Here is a 20,546-nt window from a genome sequence, read left to right as displayed (position 1 = left end):
AAGAAAACACAGAGCTAATTGTATTTTCTTCATATCCGCTCTACTGTTCAAATAAACTCCGTTTCAAATGTTTGTTCAGCAAACCCTTAATTCCAGACAAGTCTAAGTTGTAGGTCACAAAGTTTTCAGTGCTGTTTAATAGGATTAAAAACCTGTAGCAAGCATTTTGTTAAAGTAGAGCAGATACCCCAGCAAAAGCTGCTAACTGGTAAAAGAGAATAAATCTCTCCCATAGCTGTGGCTAAGTAGGACCTTTGAAAGGCTGCAGATAATTTTAAGCTCTCCCACTTCCAATAAAAACACTGGAAAGTTTGCACTGAAGTTGGTACATACAAATTAACTTCATCAATATAGGAATTCTCATTATATTGGTGAACTTCCAGCCCTGCAAGCTCACAAATGAGAGCCAAGCACCACGTTCACCCAAGTCCCAGAGCCTCTCCTGGCCATGTGTATTTGCAGAGATAATTGTCTTCGTTAGCACAGAATCATGAAGGTTGGAAAAGACTCTGAGATTGAGTCAAACCTTCAGAAAATCTAAGATAATATTTCTATTTTTTGCCAAATTCACCTCTGTTCCTTCAGAAGCTGTTAGAATAATCGCCTATATTCTGAAAAATTGCTGAAGACTTAAACTGAAATGAGTAAAATGACTTCACCAGGCTTCAGGGTTCTACCTCTTTTAAATTAGCTCACATAAATGCAGCCTCATGAAATTCAGCCACGATGAACATCTGCAGTTGGCCCAATATTTCTATTTAAACAGCTTGGATGGCATTAAAATTTATTATCACATGTCAGGATTGAAAAAAACCCATTTAAACAAACCAACAATGCCATTCAGAGGTATATTATTTTTTGGCTTTGAGGAAAAATACATTAAAATGCATATTTTCAGTTAGATAGGATAAACTAGTCTTTTTATACACTCTGAGCTGGAAAACACAGGGATATATTTTGCCTCCCATGTCTGCTCCATTAATGTGAACCAAGGCTAATAGTCAATCTTATCATAGCAATTCCATTTTTTTAATCCACAGAAAATATTTTCTTTTGCTAGACCATTCAGTAGCTCCGAGTTTTAATCCTTAAAGGGATGGGGCTGAATCTTTAAGTTCTTTTAACAGACAAGTTTGCTCCACGTCTCAGGTGACAGCAGAATCCCCTCCTGTCCCCTCCCCAGCTTTAATTCATTTAATCCATGTTAAAATCCTTCCAGCTCTGCCTATAAAGATTTCCACAGATGACAAATCTGAGCTGGTTACATCCTGGCTCATTTTTCCTTCAAATCACAAAGGTTAAAAACATATTTATTTTTGCCTTTAGCATCCTTAAATTCTTAGAAATTATATTACACAGGTCTAGCTTTTATTTTACAGTACTGAATCTGAATCAGGGCAAAAGATACAAATGTATTTTGCTCCTGTGTGATGTAGTATTCCAGAAGTTGGGCATCCTAATCCATCCCTATCTCTCTTGAAAGCCCCAGACCAGGTGGCCCCTGGGGAATGCTGGGGCTGGAGCCAAGCACATGTAGCTTTATATTGGAATTTCAACATGAAAGGGAAAAAACAGCAAAAGGGAGGGAGTTTTATAATTGTAACTAAAAAGTGATCACGATAAGCCCTCAGTATTTCATTTTAAACTAACTCCCTTGAGGCAGAAAATAGAAACAGGCCTGGAAAGTTTGCAAATCAGGGACAGTAAAAGAGATGTGAGGACGATATGTGTAGCACTCAAATACACACACACATTGTAATTGCCTGTTTTATTTAGTGGAATCACTTTTGTAGATTAGAAATATTTCCAATTCCCGTTTACTTCAATGCAAGCCTCCACCATCGACAGGCGTAACGCAGTTTGTTCAACTGATTCCAAACCAAAAAAAAAAAAAAGGAAAAAAAAAAAAGGAAAAAAAAAAGTACAATCTCAAAAGTTAAGTTAGAAACTAAGTTCACACATTTTCTTTGGGACCAGGAATCTGTACATAGTACAAAATATACATTTATTGAACTTTCTGTAAACACACAGTTTGAATTGTGTAAAACTGTAAATAGTGGGTGAACTATGTGGAGAATAATTTATTATATATTGTTATACATTCTACTTAAGGAAAATAGTTATGCTCTTGTATATTACTCTGTTAAATTTATAAATTCCATAATGAAGCTGTGTAATCTGCAAACATGCTTTTCAAGCTTAAATCTCTCCATTCATAACACACATTTATACAGGTCATTAATGAAAAAAGTTACACTTTCCACAAAATAGATATAAAGAGGTCATGAATTTTCTAAAAAGACAGGCACAGCATGTCACTACAAACGAGACTTATGGTACGGTGTGGAGTCAATTCTGTGAGAAGACAGGTGAAAACTCTCTAATTCAGCATGTTTGTACATGGTCTTAGGAACAAGACAGATGCTAGAACCCAAAATCTCTGCTTATAAAGATTTATCAAATAGCTGGTCCTGGAAATCAAAGCTCACACTTTTCAGATATCCAGCACTCCCTGGCTGGGAGAACCTCAGCTTTTGTCTCCTATCAGCTCTTGGTCATGAGTAATTGAGTTTTCTGAGCAGTGAAATACCTGGCTCCATTTGCCAAGAACATTTGCATAATTCAGCACTTACTCGAAAAAGTGGATTCCTGGCACCAAAGAGTTACATTTGGTTAATGAATACAATTTAACTCTTGGTGCCCAAGGTCATCAGCAAGAACAGGCTGAGAAACCCCAAGTCCCACAGGCTGCAGGGCATTAACCCATGGAACATGAGGTAACAGCGTCCCAGCACCAGGGACTCTGGTGTGCAATGCCCAGTTTCCAATTTAAGGGGCTGGAAATTTCAAATTACAGCAGACTTCTCAGTCTGGCATCACTCAGCAAAAATAAAAAGTTCCCCTATAAACACTGTCAAAGATCCTTTCACAGCACGGTCCACCGGATGATCTGGGTTGGAAGAGTCTTAAAGATCATCTAGCTCCAACCTTTCAGGAGTCCATCACTGAACATGGATATAATTATATGTAAATTCAGGACATTTATTCCTACATTCTCAAGGTCTCATTGTCTTTCCATCCTGGATATGCCATTTTGGATTTCATTTGTTTGCGGCTAAAAGCACTAGATCAAAGATCAAACCTCTGAGACTGTGCTCTTCTGCGGTTTTAAAAGCAAAAAAAATTCTTAAGACATTTAAAGAATTAAGAAATTATCTCAGATTAACCAAACATTTTGCTTTAACATTACCACTGTCTTCCCTTTGGCTTTGAAAAGCTTTTTCAAAACCTACACTGAAATAAGATTACATTTGTTTTTCATTCCAAGAGAAGTGGGATAGTTAAGGCTCCAACAACACGTGCAGAATTTTTATGTTGTGAGCAAAAGCTCCATCAACATCAGCAGGATGTAAAGTTAAGTTTGTGCCTGATTTTCCCAAGCCTATCCGACTCTGATTTTCCCCTGTAGTGTGAACAGAAATATTGTGATCCAGCCTGAAATCCCAACAGTGAAAATGAAACTGGGGACCCAGTATTTGCACTGCTTGGACTGGCTGAATTCAGTAACAGCTGAATTGAAACTCTGGACCTTACTCTACAGGCTTCAATAGAATAAAAGTATTGAAGGTTTGAGGACCTGCTGGTCTGTTGTCTCATTATTCCTAAATCTATTACTCCATTGATTATTATTCCATAAATTATTCCATTTATTTCTCAAAATAAATAATAATGGCAGCTCCAGAGGCCTCCTCACAACACACATGGGGAGTCCTGTCCACCTGGAAAAACCCCACCTTCCCACCCAAGCTCTTCAGAGCCAACACTGCAAGGAAGCAAAAAGGAATTTCAGCTTTGCCTCAATGTTACTGAGCAAGCTGAGAAGTGCTGGTGTTGTGTTCCTGAAGGAAAATGGTACTGCCTGACACAGCACCCGCCCTTCAGATAAATGGCTGGTCACACACAGGTTTTATTCTTCCCATTTTGGGAAAAAAAAAAAAAAGAAAAAATAAGAAAGCAGGTGCCTAGTGATATTTTAAAAAGTACTTGGGCAGGGATCAGTTCAAGTTATGTGTAAAAATCTGGCTATGCAAAAACCACTCTGGAAATCTGACCTGTCATCCCACTTCTACCCAAGTTTTGACACTTTCAGATTTTCTTGGTTCTATAAAAGGCATTTTTTTAAGTTAAGCCCACTTTCCCAACTTTTGTGGTGCAAAAGTTGGGGGTTTTGTGGTCTTTGCATTTAAAGCAAACCTTTCCCAAAATACCTTCCTAAGACATCAATATCACTCCTGTTCTCTTAGCCTGGAAGCGAAGACTTTAGAAGAATGTGTACAAGAGATGGGAAAAGAAAGATCTGTATTACTGCTACTCAAAAGGAACATCAAACAAAAACACAGAGAAAATGAGAAATATGCACAAAGCCTAAGTTACTACAAGTCAACAACTCTGACACAATCAGGGGATTAAAGCTCCAGACATTTTTTTCACATACTAAGTAAATTGTAGAAATAGTTGTCATTTTTCTAGAAACAAATTGTCAATGGAAGACAATGTAAAGTCAACTTTTAATGTCTATTTTTTTTTCTACTTGAATGCATTTAGTGGTCCATGATACTAAAGAGAAGATTCAAGTTTTCCTACAGCTTCCTGACCTCCTGAGAAGGTGTGCCACAGTCCAGGTGGCTGCTACCTCATTTATAAAGCAACGTTGTTAAGCAAAATAAGGCCACAGAGTGCTTCAGATGTGCACACCTGGGTCTGCAGAAAGCTGCAGACTGTGCAAGCACTCCAGAAAAAGCTCACAAAAGATTGGAGTCTCTGATCAGTATTTCAGACAGGTCAGTCAAAATTATTTAACCACAGAGTGATACTTTTAAACTCTGCTCCTTTCTTATAGCTTATAGCAAGAATCAGATTCTTTTTTTTTTTTTTTTTTTTTGTGCTCCAGCATCCTGGAAATTCACATCTGGAGCCTCTTTTCACAGAGTCAATAAACCTTTCCAGCCAGATGGAGAGTTTACACTCTGAACTGGTCTGTAAAGGCTCAGGTATGATCACCTCAGACACAGGCAGTTGTAGTAACAAGGAGCCACACTCATTATCTAGGAGACATTATTTTCATAGCTGGTAAAGCTTGGTAGCAAGTAACAATTCATTTTCTACACAAGAATGTCAGGTACAGCCCTGTAGCTCTACAGTTCTGCTGCCTCTGAACCCATACATCAGGTTTGTATCAAACACTGTATGTGCCAAAGGATAAGGAAAAGGGCACTGGCTTGCCTAAAGGTTAGCCCCTTTCAGACGTGGCCAAGTTTAAATACCAAGGAATCGAAACACACCAAGTCATTTGTGCACAAAAGCAGTTCAAGAAGGTGCAGGTAGAGATGGAGTGAACATCTTGGCATGATGAAATCCTGATGTACATTGAACTAAGGTAAGCTGTAACAACCATATCATTAACCTAATTGTGGCAGCCATGCTGTCTCTCCCACAGGACAGAGCTCCAAACCTTCAGAGAATGTGAACACAGAGGAAGTTGTCAGCACAGAACTCACACACAAGACATTGAGACCAAAGTTTCATGGTTCCAGTTTAAAGAAAAATGTTTATCAAAGCAAAATGTTTGTCTAAAGCAGGGAAAGATCTGCAAAGACTTCAATGCTCCCTACACAGGCCATCATTTATATGGGTGTGGTTTCCCAAACTGTGGCAGGAGGGGTGAGGCAAGCATTCCTTTGCTCTCAGTCCTGTCTCCCCACTCTCCATTTTTCCCTAGCACCAGTACCCCACAGCTGGATTATCAATTTACCCAGCTCAAGAGGACAATTCTCTTTCTTTCTCCTAACTGCACACCCACTTAAGGACAAGCACTGGCACAAAAAAAGGCAGTAGGGGAAAACTAGGAGCAATGGTTTAATCTTGGCCTAAGATCATGAAACCATATCCTTAGACCATAAACTACTAAAAATGGAATGTAATAGGAAGTGTCTCCTATCCCAGTGTATAAAATTAAGGCGGGATTCTTATCAGGGAATCAACTGAAGTGAAAACTGATCCCTAATTTTGTTAAATCATCTTAAGCTTTCAAATCTTGAACTGAGCAAAATGGCTCAGACATGAACCTATATAGACAGCACCAGCTTTGCAATAAATAATGTAATGGACACTGAAGTCAGTTTGCTACAAGAAAATGTTGAAAAGATCAGCTTTGGCACCTGCAGGAACTCTCAAGGTAAGTGCTACCATGACTCATCTGCTGCTCAGTATTCACCAGGCACCTCGCTGACACAACCTTCAGAGCAGTTTAACCACAAGCTGATGGAATTTCTCTCTCCCAATTCTGACTCCAGCTCAAAGTTTAACTGAGTGATGGCTGTGCCTCAAGGCCATGGTGGTGCTGCTCCTGGGCCAGCTGAGAGCAAGCCCAGCTGAAAGGCTCAGGCTGTTTCTGCCCCAGCATGAGTACCAGGGACTCTACGGATACAAAGGATCTACAAAGCCTTGCAAACCTAGGATCCTACTTAATGTCACTGCATTCAGTTCATCCAACATTGGTTTAAAGCACATTTTAGAAGCCTCTGTCTTGAACATATTTTCAATGCTGAATTAGTGAGAATTATTTGGAACAGTTGTCTATAAAGCAGTTACAGGTATTCTCCCAGAACGATCAGCCAAACATTTAATCTGACTACGACAAAACTCACAGAAACTGTAGCCAGTGAAGCTGTCAAATGTAGAAGGAAAACAAAGTTGCATGGCATACGAAGCAAAGTAGCTTTACAAATGTCATTTCCTTTTAAAAACAAGCAAATTGGGACCATCCTATTTGAACATGTATTTAAAAATACATCTGTTAACATCACACAATTTTCATTTTTGTCACACATGAATCTTTTTCCAAGAGGGAAATAAATAGCACACAATATTTCAAAATAAAAATTGCTGCCTTGCCCCTGAGGTGCTAATGTTTTTAGCATTTAAAAAAAAAAAAGTTTCTGGTGCAAGAAGGAGATGCACAAAGGTGCAAAAGTGCCTTTTTCATCTCAGAGCAGTGAAAAAAGTACAGCTTGCCTCTTTTCTAGGATGCTTTATATACTTAACTCGTTTATTCTGTAATCAAAGTCTGTATCTAAAATGGCAGTGTTTATGCATACATCATAATTCAGTGCTCTGAGCTCATCAAAACGCTGAACGTAGGCGGGAGAGAGAAAGGCCTGAAACGGGCTTTCTGCACTCCCCTCAAACCTACTCACATTGCCTGTAGCAACAGCAGAATTATTTTCTTTCTAACCTTCAGGAGACCTCATCAGAAGAGGCTTCAAAAATCTCCTTTGTCACTGAGACAGTTTAAGTGATTATGGTTTGAAGTATGGCTTTTCACACCACAGTTTTGCTTCTGATTTTTAAAGTTTAAAACTCAAAGGTTCCACAGTCCAGTTCAAGGTTTTGCAGTTTCCAAAACTAAACCTTAGTCTCTATGAAAAAAAGGACAGAACTTTATCTGCCTAGTCCTAAATTAAGTTTAGCTTTTTGCACTAATACACCATGTATTATTAAATATGCTCGTTAATTAGGTGCCTGTGAAGCTATAACTTAACATCATTATAGTCTTGCACTCTACAACAAAATTAGACATTTTAAGCATTTATTCATAGGTAGGTAAGGAATTGGTTCTTTAAGCAAAAAATTGCTATAAATTTATAAATACAAATAGTGCTTATGTTTTCTTCATTCATGCTTGAACAGATTACAAACTGAATACAATGAAGTTACGTTTAAGCACCCCACATAGACAAGAGGGATAAAAGAAAAGTTTGCTGGTATATACTATACTTAGGTTCAAGACACTATAAGTTACTTTTTCACTGTTCAGTGTTCCCTAACTCTGCATTAGTTTTAAGGCTATATATACAAATATGTATATGTCAAAGTTAGGGAAAGACAAATATAGCAAAATGCATTGTACTACATTTTCCTATCAAAAGTAATTATACACCAAGTTCTGATTCTGTTTAACTGCAGTAAATATTACAATCTACTTGTTTTACTGATTTTCCTTTTGAGGAATCTGCCTACTAAATGAGTAAACTACATATTAAATACAATATTCTCAACCAAAAAGACAATACAAGGTGCACAAAACAGCAGTTTTGCAAACACGACTGACTTGAAAACTTAATTTTCGTATGCTCAATGGGAAAAAGCTAAGCTTAAATCAAATTAGTTTATTATCTTATAAAATTTTAAATTAGAATTTTAAACAACAAACAGTTAAATATTGTCAACATGCTATACCTCAAATCACAAGTACTGTTTAACCACTAGTCTCTCATTCTAAGTGGGTCAATTAAAAACACACACCATAAAATGTTAAAGATTGTCAGGCTTTGACAAATGTATTTTTATCAAACAGTAGGCAAATTCAAACCAATGCACATCTTCAGTAGGGAGAGGAGGGAAAAAAAAACAACACCAAAAAGCCTGAAAAAACCCACATTTGTAAAAAATAGGGTAACGGATTAATCCCACATCATCCTCTAGCATATGGCTATGTCTTGGGCAATAATCAAAATCCTTCCCATTTTAAAAATGGGCTACCAATTAAGAAAAATATTCTTCCACAAGTAAAATATCATTTACAATGGCACTGACATTTTAAAAGGCAGGAAAAGAAGGAATTACACATTTATGGGTAAATGTCTTGTTTGTTAAATCAAGCTTTATTGATAAAATGGAATTCAGAGTATTTTTCTTGGAACAGCAGCAGACCCAGCCAATCAGGATTGTAAAAATGCTGCAGACTCCTACTTTACGTAGAAAGTTGTCTTCGTGCTCAGTGATTAGTAGTTTCAGGTAAGGGTTAATGAAAAAAGAGGTGCAAAGAACCAAGGAGTTCTAATGCCACGGTTGGTACATGTATGAACAGGATACTGTTAATAGGGCATGATTTAACTCCCACTGAACTCAAAATCACAAATCCCTTCGACTCAATGTGAGAGCAGGAGTGCATCCAAGAAATGATATATGTTTGTTGAAGAATGTGCACTACTCCTAAGTTATTTTTCCATTGCCAAGCGAAATTCACACACTGTATACAATTTCTGGTAGGTTGCCCATGAGTTCAGCTTTCATATAAACCAAAAAGTTATCTTTAACAGTTTTGTGCACCTCTTGAGCACCAAGCTGGCTAGGCTGCTGCTCCTTGCAATCCAAAACCACAACATGACTTTTAAAAGGGATATATATTGTTGCATCACACAAGCCAAAACATTTCTTCTAACCTTTATAGTGATTTAAAGCGGTTCATAATTAAATATGAGCATTTGTACAAAGACAATTGCACTTTACAAAAACAAAATCATACAACATAAATTGCTGGAGTCTGATTTACAACATGTATTTATGGTTTGAAATCACGTTTACAGAAGTCTGTTTTACAAAAAAGATCAGTTCCTGGGCTAGATGTTGTACTGCTGTAGTCACTCTCACCAACACATCATATTCCCTTCTTTAATTAAGGTTGAGGATGGATGTTAAGAAGGGTCACTGAGGTTGGGCTGCACTTTCATTTGCAGGATGAAACGTGAACTCCACAGCTAGATGAGCAGTTTTACCACATATCATCAGTTGAGGCAGAATCCTTAAAGAAAAAAGAAGGAACCCTTTAAAGTCTGGAGTGCCCATCCTTGCGGCAGTTTCTGGATAATCCAGACTGAAAAGGGTAAAGACTTAAATCATTTCAGGAGTCTCTTTTCTCTCCCCTTTTAGAAACAGCTTTTAAAAAGTATCTAAACCCTTATTTTTAATATTCATAATTACCAAAATTATTAATATTCTTAATTAACAAAACATCAAATCAAGAAATTTCAAAATACGACCAAGTGTTTCATAAATCCTGAAAATAAGATCCTAGAAATGTTACTCAAAAGCATTTCCAGAGCCTTTATAGCTATTTCCTGAGTAGCTGGAAGTAATACAAAATGGATCCACTCAGCTCACAGGTGCAAAAAAAGAGCAGGACGTGTTATCACCATTAACATCTTTTGTGTTCTCAGCCCTCCCTCGTTGCATGGGAAGATACAGACATCAACTGACACCCTGTTATAACTCAGAGCTATTTTAGCACTTTTAATTTAAGGTTACAGAAGTGTAGTTTAGGTAACTGAAGGAAATCGTAATTTTGGATGGTAATAAAACTGCAAAGGAAAAAAATAAATATATATAACAAAAAAATATTGGAAGTAGAAACATGCTGTGCTTCAAATCATAATTGTATGGTCACATTACTTGGGTCTTTCAACCTATCCAATACCTGAAAATTAATTCCATTTAGGCCCACAGGCAACAGCAGATTTTGTATAACTACCACAAGCCTGACAAATGTTTAAGCAAATCCTGGTTTAACCAGTATTTAATTTTACCAAGTGTTTAATCCATTTGGTTTGTGTCAGACTGCTTGCTTAGACTGCTCTGTATTCAGCTTTCTCTACCAGCCTCATCAGGTGGGCTCACAGGTTAACCAGGAGCAGGAGAGGCCACAGCTCTGCAGCTGAAGTAACAGCTGAATCAGCAGCACAGGAGTCAGAGCAAACTGTTCCTGTGCACCACCTTTGGTTTCAGCATCATCTGCTCCTTCTCCCTGATTAAGGGGCAGGATGGGCTTTTACAATTGCTCATCCTGGTGCTTCCACAGCTACACCTCCCCATCATTACTGAGGCTGCAGGAGGTAGAAATATTACTTCTCTTCAAGAGCACTGCCTTAGTGACTCCTTGGAGAGGAAAGAGGCTAATTAAGTCTCTAGCAATGCCACACATGATAATTTCTTAGCACTGAAGTTCTGCACCCTTCATTCAAACTTGCACACAGAATCCATTGCAAACCAGAGAGGAACATTTGGCACGGAGGTGTAGTTAAAAAAACACCAACTGAAATTGCCCTTTGCAAAAGTACCACCTCCAGCTTTTCCTTCAAGACCAGAAGTAGCAAAGGAGAGCAATTACATGAAAGAGCAAAATGGTTGTTTCAAGAATGAAGAATAAAAGCATGAGTAAAAATGCAGGCCCTGCTTGCCAACTATTCCATATGCAAATTTCTGTATCCCAGTTGCCAACATGATCAAAAAGTTTGTGTACTGCAGGTCTGTAGAACAGCAACATACTACAGAATGTATTTGAAGGCAAAGCATCCTCTTTCAGCCCCTGTTTAGGAATTTTTATGCTAAAAATAGAAAGAAGGCTGCCAAATAAAACTAGTGCACGGTTGTAAGGCCAACGCACAATCTTTATGTCTGGCTGCATTTCACTTCTGTCACATCCAAGCATGGAAGTAATTTCTGCTGATAGTTAAAGGATCAATTTAACTGCTCCATGAGATACTGCATTTTCAGTGACAGAATGCTGTTTCTGGTGATCAAACTGCCACTGGAATCATGCTCACGTTCACTGCTTGGTTTTTTTTTTCCCCTCATCCTGACAGTGGATTTATGTCTCTCTCACCATTGACATATAAGAACCCAAAGTGTTTGCTTGCTGTAAGATGCTCTATGCTTAAGAATAGAAGTGTTTACACAGTCCATTTGGTAAACTAATATATTCTTAACACATCCATTTAACCTTTAGATATAGCATTTTTCTTCTTGATATTTAGGAAAAATTGTCTCCTACAAAGAAGGGGGAAAAGAGGCCCCCCATGACTCTTTCCACCATTTGGCAGCACTTGGAAACCCAAGCAGGACTGAAATAATGAAATTGCAGAGGACAAATGAATCAACCCTACTGGAGTTTTGAGCTGATGATCAGCAGAAGACAGCAGAGAACAATTAAAAAACACAGTCCAAAAAGTACAACAGTGTTATTCCTTTCTTGGGGGAAGAGGTCTTTAACAGGAATTTGCAATATCTTTCTTTACAAAACAGCTCAAATAATTGGGGTGGGGAGAAAGAGAATGTAAGAGAAAAGATACTTACAGCATCATCATTCCTGTATGGGTTCAGTCTGTTATACACAGCTTCAATCACACTCCGTCTAGAGAAAAAAAACAAAAACAACAAAAAATCCACAAGATTTTAAGTCTTTTTTCTTTTTTTTTCCCCAAGTCAAATTCCCAGTTTTAATTTTAATGCAAAATTTAGAAAACTCCACATCACAGAACCATTTTTACTGCAAGCTAGCACTGTGTCCTTAAAGATTCCATATCCTTAAAAACCTTTAGGCTCAAGACAAACAAGGCTGAATATCCCTCAGAGTTCAGCAGGAGAAGGGCAGAACCTGACAATCAGATCTTCACTTTGAAAAAGGGCAGCAGAAACCTCAGTGGACATTGAATATCCTGGTCATTTGTGCCCAGAAACCACTGCAATATTGCCTCATGTATTATGGCATGTATTATGTATTACTTCCATAGGGGAACAGTGTTGTGTTATTTTCTGGACATACAAAAATTATGTTCTGAAGTATATTTTTGTTTGTGTTATGTCCTAAAATGTACTTCCCATGTGCAAACATGAAAAAAAATAGATCTAGAACAGTACTCTTCTACAATGACATGACGAACACTCTCCTACAATTTTTTCTCAAAAAAACCCAAACAAAAACAAATCAAATTTGCAGGTTTGTGTATTGTATCTTCAGAATTAGATAAATTTTGTCTGGTAAAAAAAAAAAAATATTCAAGCATTTTGACAGTTACCTCCTTTTAAAAAGGCCCCTGCTTAACATATTTAAGATAGCTTGAAATTAACCTTCATCTCTGGGATTCTTTACTTTTCTAATAGTGATGGAAAATTGGTAAAGAATAGATTGATAAAATATGAATACATTTGCAATCAACATGCAAATGAGCAGCATGATTTTTATTCATTTCTTTTAACATAGGGTGAAAAACTCAGAGTCAAAAAACCCTTTGAAAACAGGTATTTAAAAAAACCCCAAAAAACAAAACACAAGCGAATATGAAGGAAGAAGCTGCCTATGCCTTTTCCAGTACATAAGGGAAAAACTTGGAAGAAAGAACAAGAAGGAAAGAGGGGAGTAAAAAAACAGAAATTACATATTGGACTTTTAAACGTAACTTTCTTTTGGATCCCCTTCTGCAGAACCAAGTAAGATGAAGTAGTAAGCAGATTGTTATACAAAACAAACTTCAAAGAGCAACCTTTAAACTGCTGATGAATGCATGCAGAACAATCACAAAGGAGTGCAAGAGAAGAAAAAAAGCAGATGACAACCTTTGTAATCATCCTGCAATGCTGAAGAGTCAGGAACTACCATGTGTAAACATCATAGTGAATGGTTATAGGGCATGAAAGAAGAGGTTGGATTTAAAGTAATAAAATCAAGCAATTACACACAAGGTACATTATATATATGGATTGGAAAGTTTCCCATATCTTTCAAGAAATAGGTGTATTTGATTCTAAATATAGGCAGGTTTCTTGGAAAGCATTATTTTCCTTCCAAATTGGCAATACTGCTTTAAGTTACATAAACATCCAATTAAATCAATATTTCTCTAAGTCCCTATTCAAATTAGCATCACTGAGACACAAAATCCAGCTGAAGTCACATCACTTCAGCATTTCTTCACAGCCATGATGCTACTTCCAGCCAAAGGAGATTAAGAAAAATCAATTTGTGTGCTGCATTTCATGAGTAACTGACTCACTCATACTTCAAACACTACAGCAGCTCATCCTAAATAGATGCTATTATACTTTAAACTGCCATCTCTTCTTCTCCTAGTCAAACAGTTCCTATAGGAACAATATTCTTTTCTAGAAGCCATCTTTACAGTTATCACTCTATAATTTATTCAGTTTATTAATTTATAATTTATTCAATTACATGCCTGAGGTCCTGATGCTTTGGTGTAACAATACAAAAATCATACTCTGAAAGGTCAAAAATACTCTGTATCATATGTGCCTGATCCATATTAACACAGCACAGGCTCATGAAGAATCTTTTGAATCAAAAAGCACTTGGTTTGGGGCGCAAACAAGCTGAGCACATTGCTTCTTTAAAGACTGAATATTTGAGAAACCACAAAGCATCACCACTGAACACTTCAAGGACAAAGTCAGCTATATAAAGCTACAAATTTAAACTTCCCACTTTTCTTTTTTGATAGATTTCTATCTTGCTTTCAGATTTGTCACAAGCAGAGAGAAACAAAAGCAAATTTTTAAGCAATTACAACATGGCTACAGACAAGAAAAGCAAGCTGCCAAGCAAAATATTTTATGCATAGCATTTCTTGTTGAAATGTATAACACTTCAACCCACGTAATTAAAGTCAGGGCATTACTTTCACATGTTCAAATATAACATCCCCCCAGAAACCCCAGTTAATCACAAAATCAGACATTCAGGCCACCCTTAAAAAACCCCTCAATCCTTCCCAGTACTACAGTTTGACATTTCATTTTTGCAATGATTCATTGTCAACTCCATTCTTAGGCTTGTCCTTTTCATCCAGAACAACTGAGTAACAAAAACTGGAGAACAAATCATCACCTTTTGTCCTGTGCCCTTCCTCCCTCCCTGCCCCCCAACTTTTAAGAGTGGCCTTGCAGTTACAATGTGATTTAAATCAAACCCCACATGTACACCGATGTGAACTCACTTGCTTGCCAACTCCCCCCCGGGCGGGAGGTTTGGGATGCTCTCAGTTGCTAACGTACGCATCACGTGGACTAAGTCTGGCACTCCTTCACCCTGCTTCTTTATGATCTCTGGGAATCAGAAGTACTTTTTTTGTAAGTGCAGTCCAAATTTAACTTCAAAAGATTGAGACACTCAAATTTTACAAAAAGGCAGCTTAACATTAAAAAAAAAAAAAAAAAAAAAAAGCGACAGACCGTACTCAACATGGTAATTGTTAACTTTGGTTCCATAAGTAAAAACCTGTAACAGATTTGACACAGATTTACTGTTGTTCACATGCTGACTTGGTTTTAGAAATACACAGCTACCTAGTAACAGTGGGGTAAAAGAAATCTTTAATGGCTTTCCTGCTATACAGTAGACAGGAGATGTAATATCTTCCCACGATATGCCCAAGGCATGGGGCAGATATTAACATCAGCTTTATCACTGCCAACACAAGTTAAAATATTATTGCCATCAGAGAAAACATATTAATTTTCAAGAAATACAAGGTTAGACAGGTCAGAAGTAATTCCCATGGCTGTATGTGTATTAACCAATACTTGTACTTCACTGCATTACAGCAACATGCAAATTTTAAGAACTATTACACATAAATTAAAAGCCAGGGACATCACATCTAATTGACAGTTTCATCCTCAACTCAGGAGAAATTTAAATTCAGGGCAGAAACTTAAAGTGATCCACTCCAGCTTCTGGGTGAAGAGAATCTCCATTGTAGCCACAGCCATATTTGTCAAGGCATTAATTCTTTAACTTTATTCTTAGGCCTGGTTGGTTTGTTTTGTTGTTTTTTCACATTTGCTTTTTTCACTTTTCTCCTCAAGTCAAAAGCACACAATTTTATTTGAATTAAAGACATTCCAGTTCATACCAGCCCTGAAGAGTCAGGCCTTAAATAGGGATTTCATGACATTTAAAGAACATATTTTAAAATGCATCTCATTCATTTCTCTGAAACATGAGCTCTCAGAAATTGCAAAACACGTGAATTATTAAGACCTGGTGCTTTTCATCCTCAAGTGAATACTGCAACATGCATAAATAATGTGTACATATGTGCACATCTATACATGCATGTATGTACATACACACTATTCTTCATGTAATAAAGCATTTGCACAGTTTGAAAGTAGTTGGAATTCATCAATACCACTCTTGAAAAATACTCAAGCATTCAGATTTTGCCCTAAATTCCAGAAGAACATACCAAGTTTCCATTTTATAATTTGTGAGATAAGGCACACTGAAAGCTTTTAAAACCAACATGTAATCCAGTCCTTTTTAGCCAAAACAAAACAAAACCTAAAAAACAATTGTGAATTACTTTTTGCATATGTATTGGTTTTTCAGGGCTGTGTGTGTTTACAAAAACCATCAGCTCTGTTTTGCAGTCAGGCTGTGTAAATTATTTGCAAGGTATAGTGGAACCACTGCCTAGTCCTCAACCAGCACCAAACCCTGTAGCACAAAGCTTTAAGCTGTTTACTTCAGAACCTAAATTTTAAATACATGACACCGCACACCACAGACACCTCAAAAACTTGCCATTTCCTCAAAATCTACAGCCAAAGTTCATTTTACCATCTTACATTTAGCAAAGAAATAATCTATGAATCTTAAATCTGAATAAGAAGCCAAGATCTCAGATTTGGTTTGCCAAGTTCCTTTATTGTGCAATTTTGAACATCTAGAATATGCTACATTGTGCTAGTTCTAAAGTTCTGCTGTACAAAAATAAGGAATTTATAGTTGACCTATACTACACAGTTTCACAACCTGTAACTGTAGTACATTTAACATACAGTCTCCACTAAATGAATACATTTATATTTTGATAAAACTATAGATACAAACTGAATGAACACTGAAGACACAACAAATGGAGTCGGTCTGCTAGCTGTGTTTAATTTATTGGAATTATCTTGTTTCAATACACCTTCAACCCTCCCCCCAGTCTTTAATTTACTTTTAAACCTTCTACACATTTTCATGGCATCAAGTACTGGAAAAATGTACTTACAACCCTAAAATAAAGGATTCAAAAATGGGAATTCTATACAAAGTTTAAGAAAAAGCCAGAATTTTGTTTACGTGAAAATTAGGGATGGAACATTTAACAGCTAACTTAAAATTATTTATCTCTACATAGGTATAAATATTGCAGGGAATATCTATTACGGAATGGTTTTATGTAAAAAAAATGAGAACAGAAAAAAAAGCTTAGACAAGTTCCTTTTTAGAGTTAACACATTGATAACACATATTAGTGCAAATAATAGCAACACATTTTGGAATGACTGATTACTTCTACCATGAAGTTCACATTATACTTTAGGAGTAACATTGATTTATTGCAAGTAATGGCACAAGGATGTTTCTCCACACTTGCTGCTTCTTCCGTTATTTGTTGCAGCTACAAATCTGGACCACAAACACATCAGGAGTGTCTTAAGTGACATAGTAAGTAGAAAAGTTTCTACATTTTTTAATATCTGAATCATCTCTTCTTATTGAAGATGACCATCATTATTAAATCCTATTCAGTCTTAAAATTTGCACTAGTTTTTAATAGTATAAATGCATATTTTGGGCCAAGGGGATAAAAATACAACCAGAAAAAAAATGCACATTAGAAAGGATTGACTCTCATTACCTGTTGGACTTCACTGAGTACTGAAGTGCATAAAAATATGTAATATGTATTTTGACCAAGTTTCCATTTGAATTAATTTTAAATTTAAATTGATATTACAGATTAGTAAGATAATTCTAAAAATACTCTTTATATTTTTAGTTCCTTCAGCCAAAAATTGGGCTTTTAAAGTTAAGCACTGCCACTCTTACAGTATCCTAAGAGCAAGATTGTATATATATATATCACTGTAGTGTATAAAGTTTCAGATGCTGCATCAGTCCTACCTTATTAAGGCATTATCCACTTATGGCACAGAAATTAATTATATATTAAATATAACAAAGTTATCAACTCCTGTACTTGAAATTCTGCCTTAGTTCAGGCCTTTCAACTTTCCTCATGCACAAGTCCTAAAAGGCCAAATTCTGCAAACAGCTGATACAAATCACTGCTGGGTTGAGCAGTGTTTACTAAATATTCTTTAATTCAAATAATATTTTTGTGCAATAAAAGAGAAAAGATTGAGGCTAACTCTAAAAATTAAGCAAAGACCTTGAGAGGAAGTACAATATATTTTCTCAAGTCGTTCAGACATCATCCCATTAAATTAGTATTAAAGTGCTTTATAACTACATACAGAATCCTGCCTCTATGCAATTATCACACTTTGATCATTCCTACAAATTTCCTATTTGTATAAATGCAAAGTACAAGCAGCCAAATTCCTTCTATGTACCATAACGACATGCAGGCCCAGTGTTTAGGCTGTTCCTTTACAAAATAAAGCACCTGTACAAAAATGCCAGCTTTCCTCACTGTAATTATTCCTGGGATACGATGAGGCCAGCTGAAGATGCAGTCTTGGCTTCATCATATTTTTATATTCTAGGTCACGGGTTTGTCTAAGCTCAGACACAAAATCTAAGATAAGAAGGCAGTACTTGCCCAGATAAGGAGAATTACCACGCTGTGAATCAATGTGTGAATGTTCAGCACACTTGTTCTTCCCCAAATCTGTGGGTGGGCACACAGAGTGAGCTCCTCACACGCCTGGTGCAAAGCTGCTCCCTGCTCTGCTGGCGCTTCCCTCCCGCAGTGTGACTGCACCGGGATATTCCTGCCACGCTCTCAGGGAGATTCACCCAGCACTGGCTGTGCACCAACCTCTCCTTGCAGGCAAGTGTGGAGATTAAAACACACAAATGTCTGCCTGGCCCTTTCTTCAGGAGCAGAACAGAACAGATGCAGTTTGCTGAGACCTGGCAAGTGAGGCCTTTGAAAAATGTGGTACTTTCTGCAGGAGCACCTACACAGGTTGTAAGCGCTTTAAAAATTGCACATGGATTTGTCTGAGCCCAAAATTCCCATGCAGGCAAAGTTCACTCTGAATTTCTGGAGCTGCACTGTGTTACCATCATGCAAGTTAAAGAGGAAAAAAGTGCATAATGTACTCCTCTAACTTACTAATCACTGCCACCATAGCTGTGGAGAACTCTGCCTATCGTGCCCTGTGCGGTTAAGGATTCTTGGGCGTATACACACACATAACTAGACTTGTAACATATAGAGGAGTCCACTTCAAAAATAGACTTAACCTATGCAAATAATGCATACAGCATGTCTTAGATTTCAGAAACAAACTCCAAGATGTAGTTGGTTTTAAATATCAAAAGGCACTACAAATGCAGTTTTAATCAGAAATTATTTGAATCTGATTTTAAATATCATTTTTATGTGATTCAAAAAGCCCCAGACTTGCAGTTTCAATGTAAAGTTTAAGAACTCCTGAAAATACAAATTTAAAGAAAAATTTAAGTTACTATCAGAGTGAGTTCCCAGTTTTGTTTGTCATGAATGCTTTAAGATTAGCTTTGACAAATTTCTGACGTACTTTCAAATAAGTAAATATGTAAGCAAGTGCTTAACAATTACAGTCATCAATTTATAACCCTACTATTAATGGATAATAAAATATTATAGCTAACTGATTTGTACTTAACTATAAATGGCACTCAAATTACCATCTTCACAGACACTTTGTAAAATATTCTGATTATTTTCTTTAACTCCATGTAACAGGAACCAGGATTCACTGGCCTGAAGTTAGTGCTGTCAACAGATTCAGGAAAAACACTGGGCATAAATAAATTCTCTGCCATCCTGAATAATTTTCAGGGCTACAGGCTGCTGTACTTTCATAGGAGAACTTTTTCAGGACACATATGAGTGCCTTTTTCAGAGGTACACAGGATGGCCAATGGCACTTGAAGGTCTATTAAAAAGCCTGTATGTGTTAAGAATTTAATTGTTGGAAGGGGAAGGGGGCCAGGGGTCTGTTTAGAAACAAAGTTACTTATTTTTTTTTAAATGATCCACCTTCTACTCTGCTTTCCAGGTACTTGTCCAACTCTGCCTCTCTTTTCACCGCCTCTGGTGATACCTTTGGTGCATTCGGAAAACAGATCAATATCACACTCATGTTGTCTCGACTTCCCTGGTGGAAAAGAAAAAATGATTTGAGAAATGTATACACACCAGGCTTAACACACATCAAAGCATTTTAAATACAGAAATTCACAAATCATATGGTATCAGAATCCAACTTTCACTATTATGGATTAATATTATCAATAGAATTAATCTCCCTGTACCCCTCAGAGAATTCCAGGCCCATTCATTTCGTACAACCCTTCAGTCATTGTTTTTCCCTCTTTTATGATCTGAAGACTACATGGAGCCAGTTACAGACACCCCATTGTCATCTAAAATTGACATTAGTAATGAGTGATGTATAAATACAAAGTGTTCCATCTGGTTTTAAGCACCAGCCAATCGTTTTGGGAAAACAGCTGAATGAGTGAACAAAATCATTACTGCTCAAAAGCACTAATCAGAAAGGTGCTAAATTCAGACAGTGCTTCCACTAAAAATCACATCTATTAGGCTTTTTCTTCTCCTTTTCATTTAAAACAAGAAAAGTTGCAAATGAAAGAATTTGTTAGAAAACCAGCTGTAAGGTACCCAGATCTTACAAAAAAATGTTTGCATTCAGAACTCCAAATAAAGGAAACCCAATATTGAATATCTAAAAATACAAACACATTCTGCATATGCAAAGTAACTGGTTTACTTTCAATACCCCTGTGCTTTGGCCTACAAACATGCATCCACAGGCTTAACTTTTAACACTAATTAATTCCACTGATGTCAGTGAGATCAAGAACAAGCCAGTGTGCA

The 20,546-nt window shown here is 36.9% G+C and overlaps 1 protein-coding gene across 2 annotated transcripts in view; it reads right to left on the bottom strand.

Moving 5' to 3' along the window:
- Nucleotides 1-7,631: 7,631 nt before the first annotated feature.
- PPM1A (protein phosphatase, Mg2+/Mn2+ dependent 1A) overlaps nucleotides 7,632-20,546 on the bottom strand; it is a 28,875-nt gene continuing 15,960 nt past the window's right edge. The window contains exons 3-6 of one of the 2 annotated variants that reach the window (XM_021554508.3): nucleotides 19,686-19,803; nucleotides 14,628-14,736; nucleotides 11,971-12,028; nucleotides 7,632-9,715 (exon numbers count right to left, since the gene is read on the bottom strand). In XM_021554508.3, the coding sequence (XP_021410183.1) occupies nucleotides 9,668-9,715; nucleotides 11,971-12,028; nucleotides 14,628-14,736; nucleotides 19,686-19,803 (333 nt within the window). In that variant the 3' untranslated portion in view covers nucleotides 7,632-9,667. The remainder of the gene's footprint in view (nucleotides 9,716-11,970; nucleotides 12,029-14,627; nucleotides 14,737-19,685; nucleotides 19,804-20,546) is intronic. The other variant, XM_021554509.3, reaches the window with a different exon arrangement.

The sequence above is a fragment of the Lonchura striata genome, chromosome 6, assembly GCF_046129695.1.
Source record: "Lonchura striata isolate bLonStr1 chromosome 6, bLonStr1.mat, whole genome shotgun sequence".
NCBI classification, from domain to species: Eukaryota; Metazoa; Chordata; class Aves; order Passeriformes; family Estrildidae; genus Lonchura; species Lonchura striata.
This window is presented reverse-complemented; position numbering and strand designations above follow the sequence as displayed.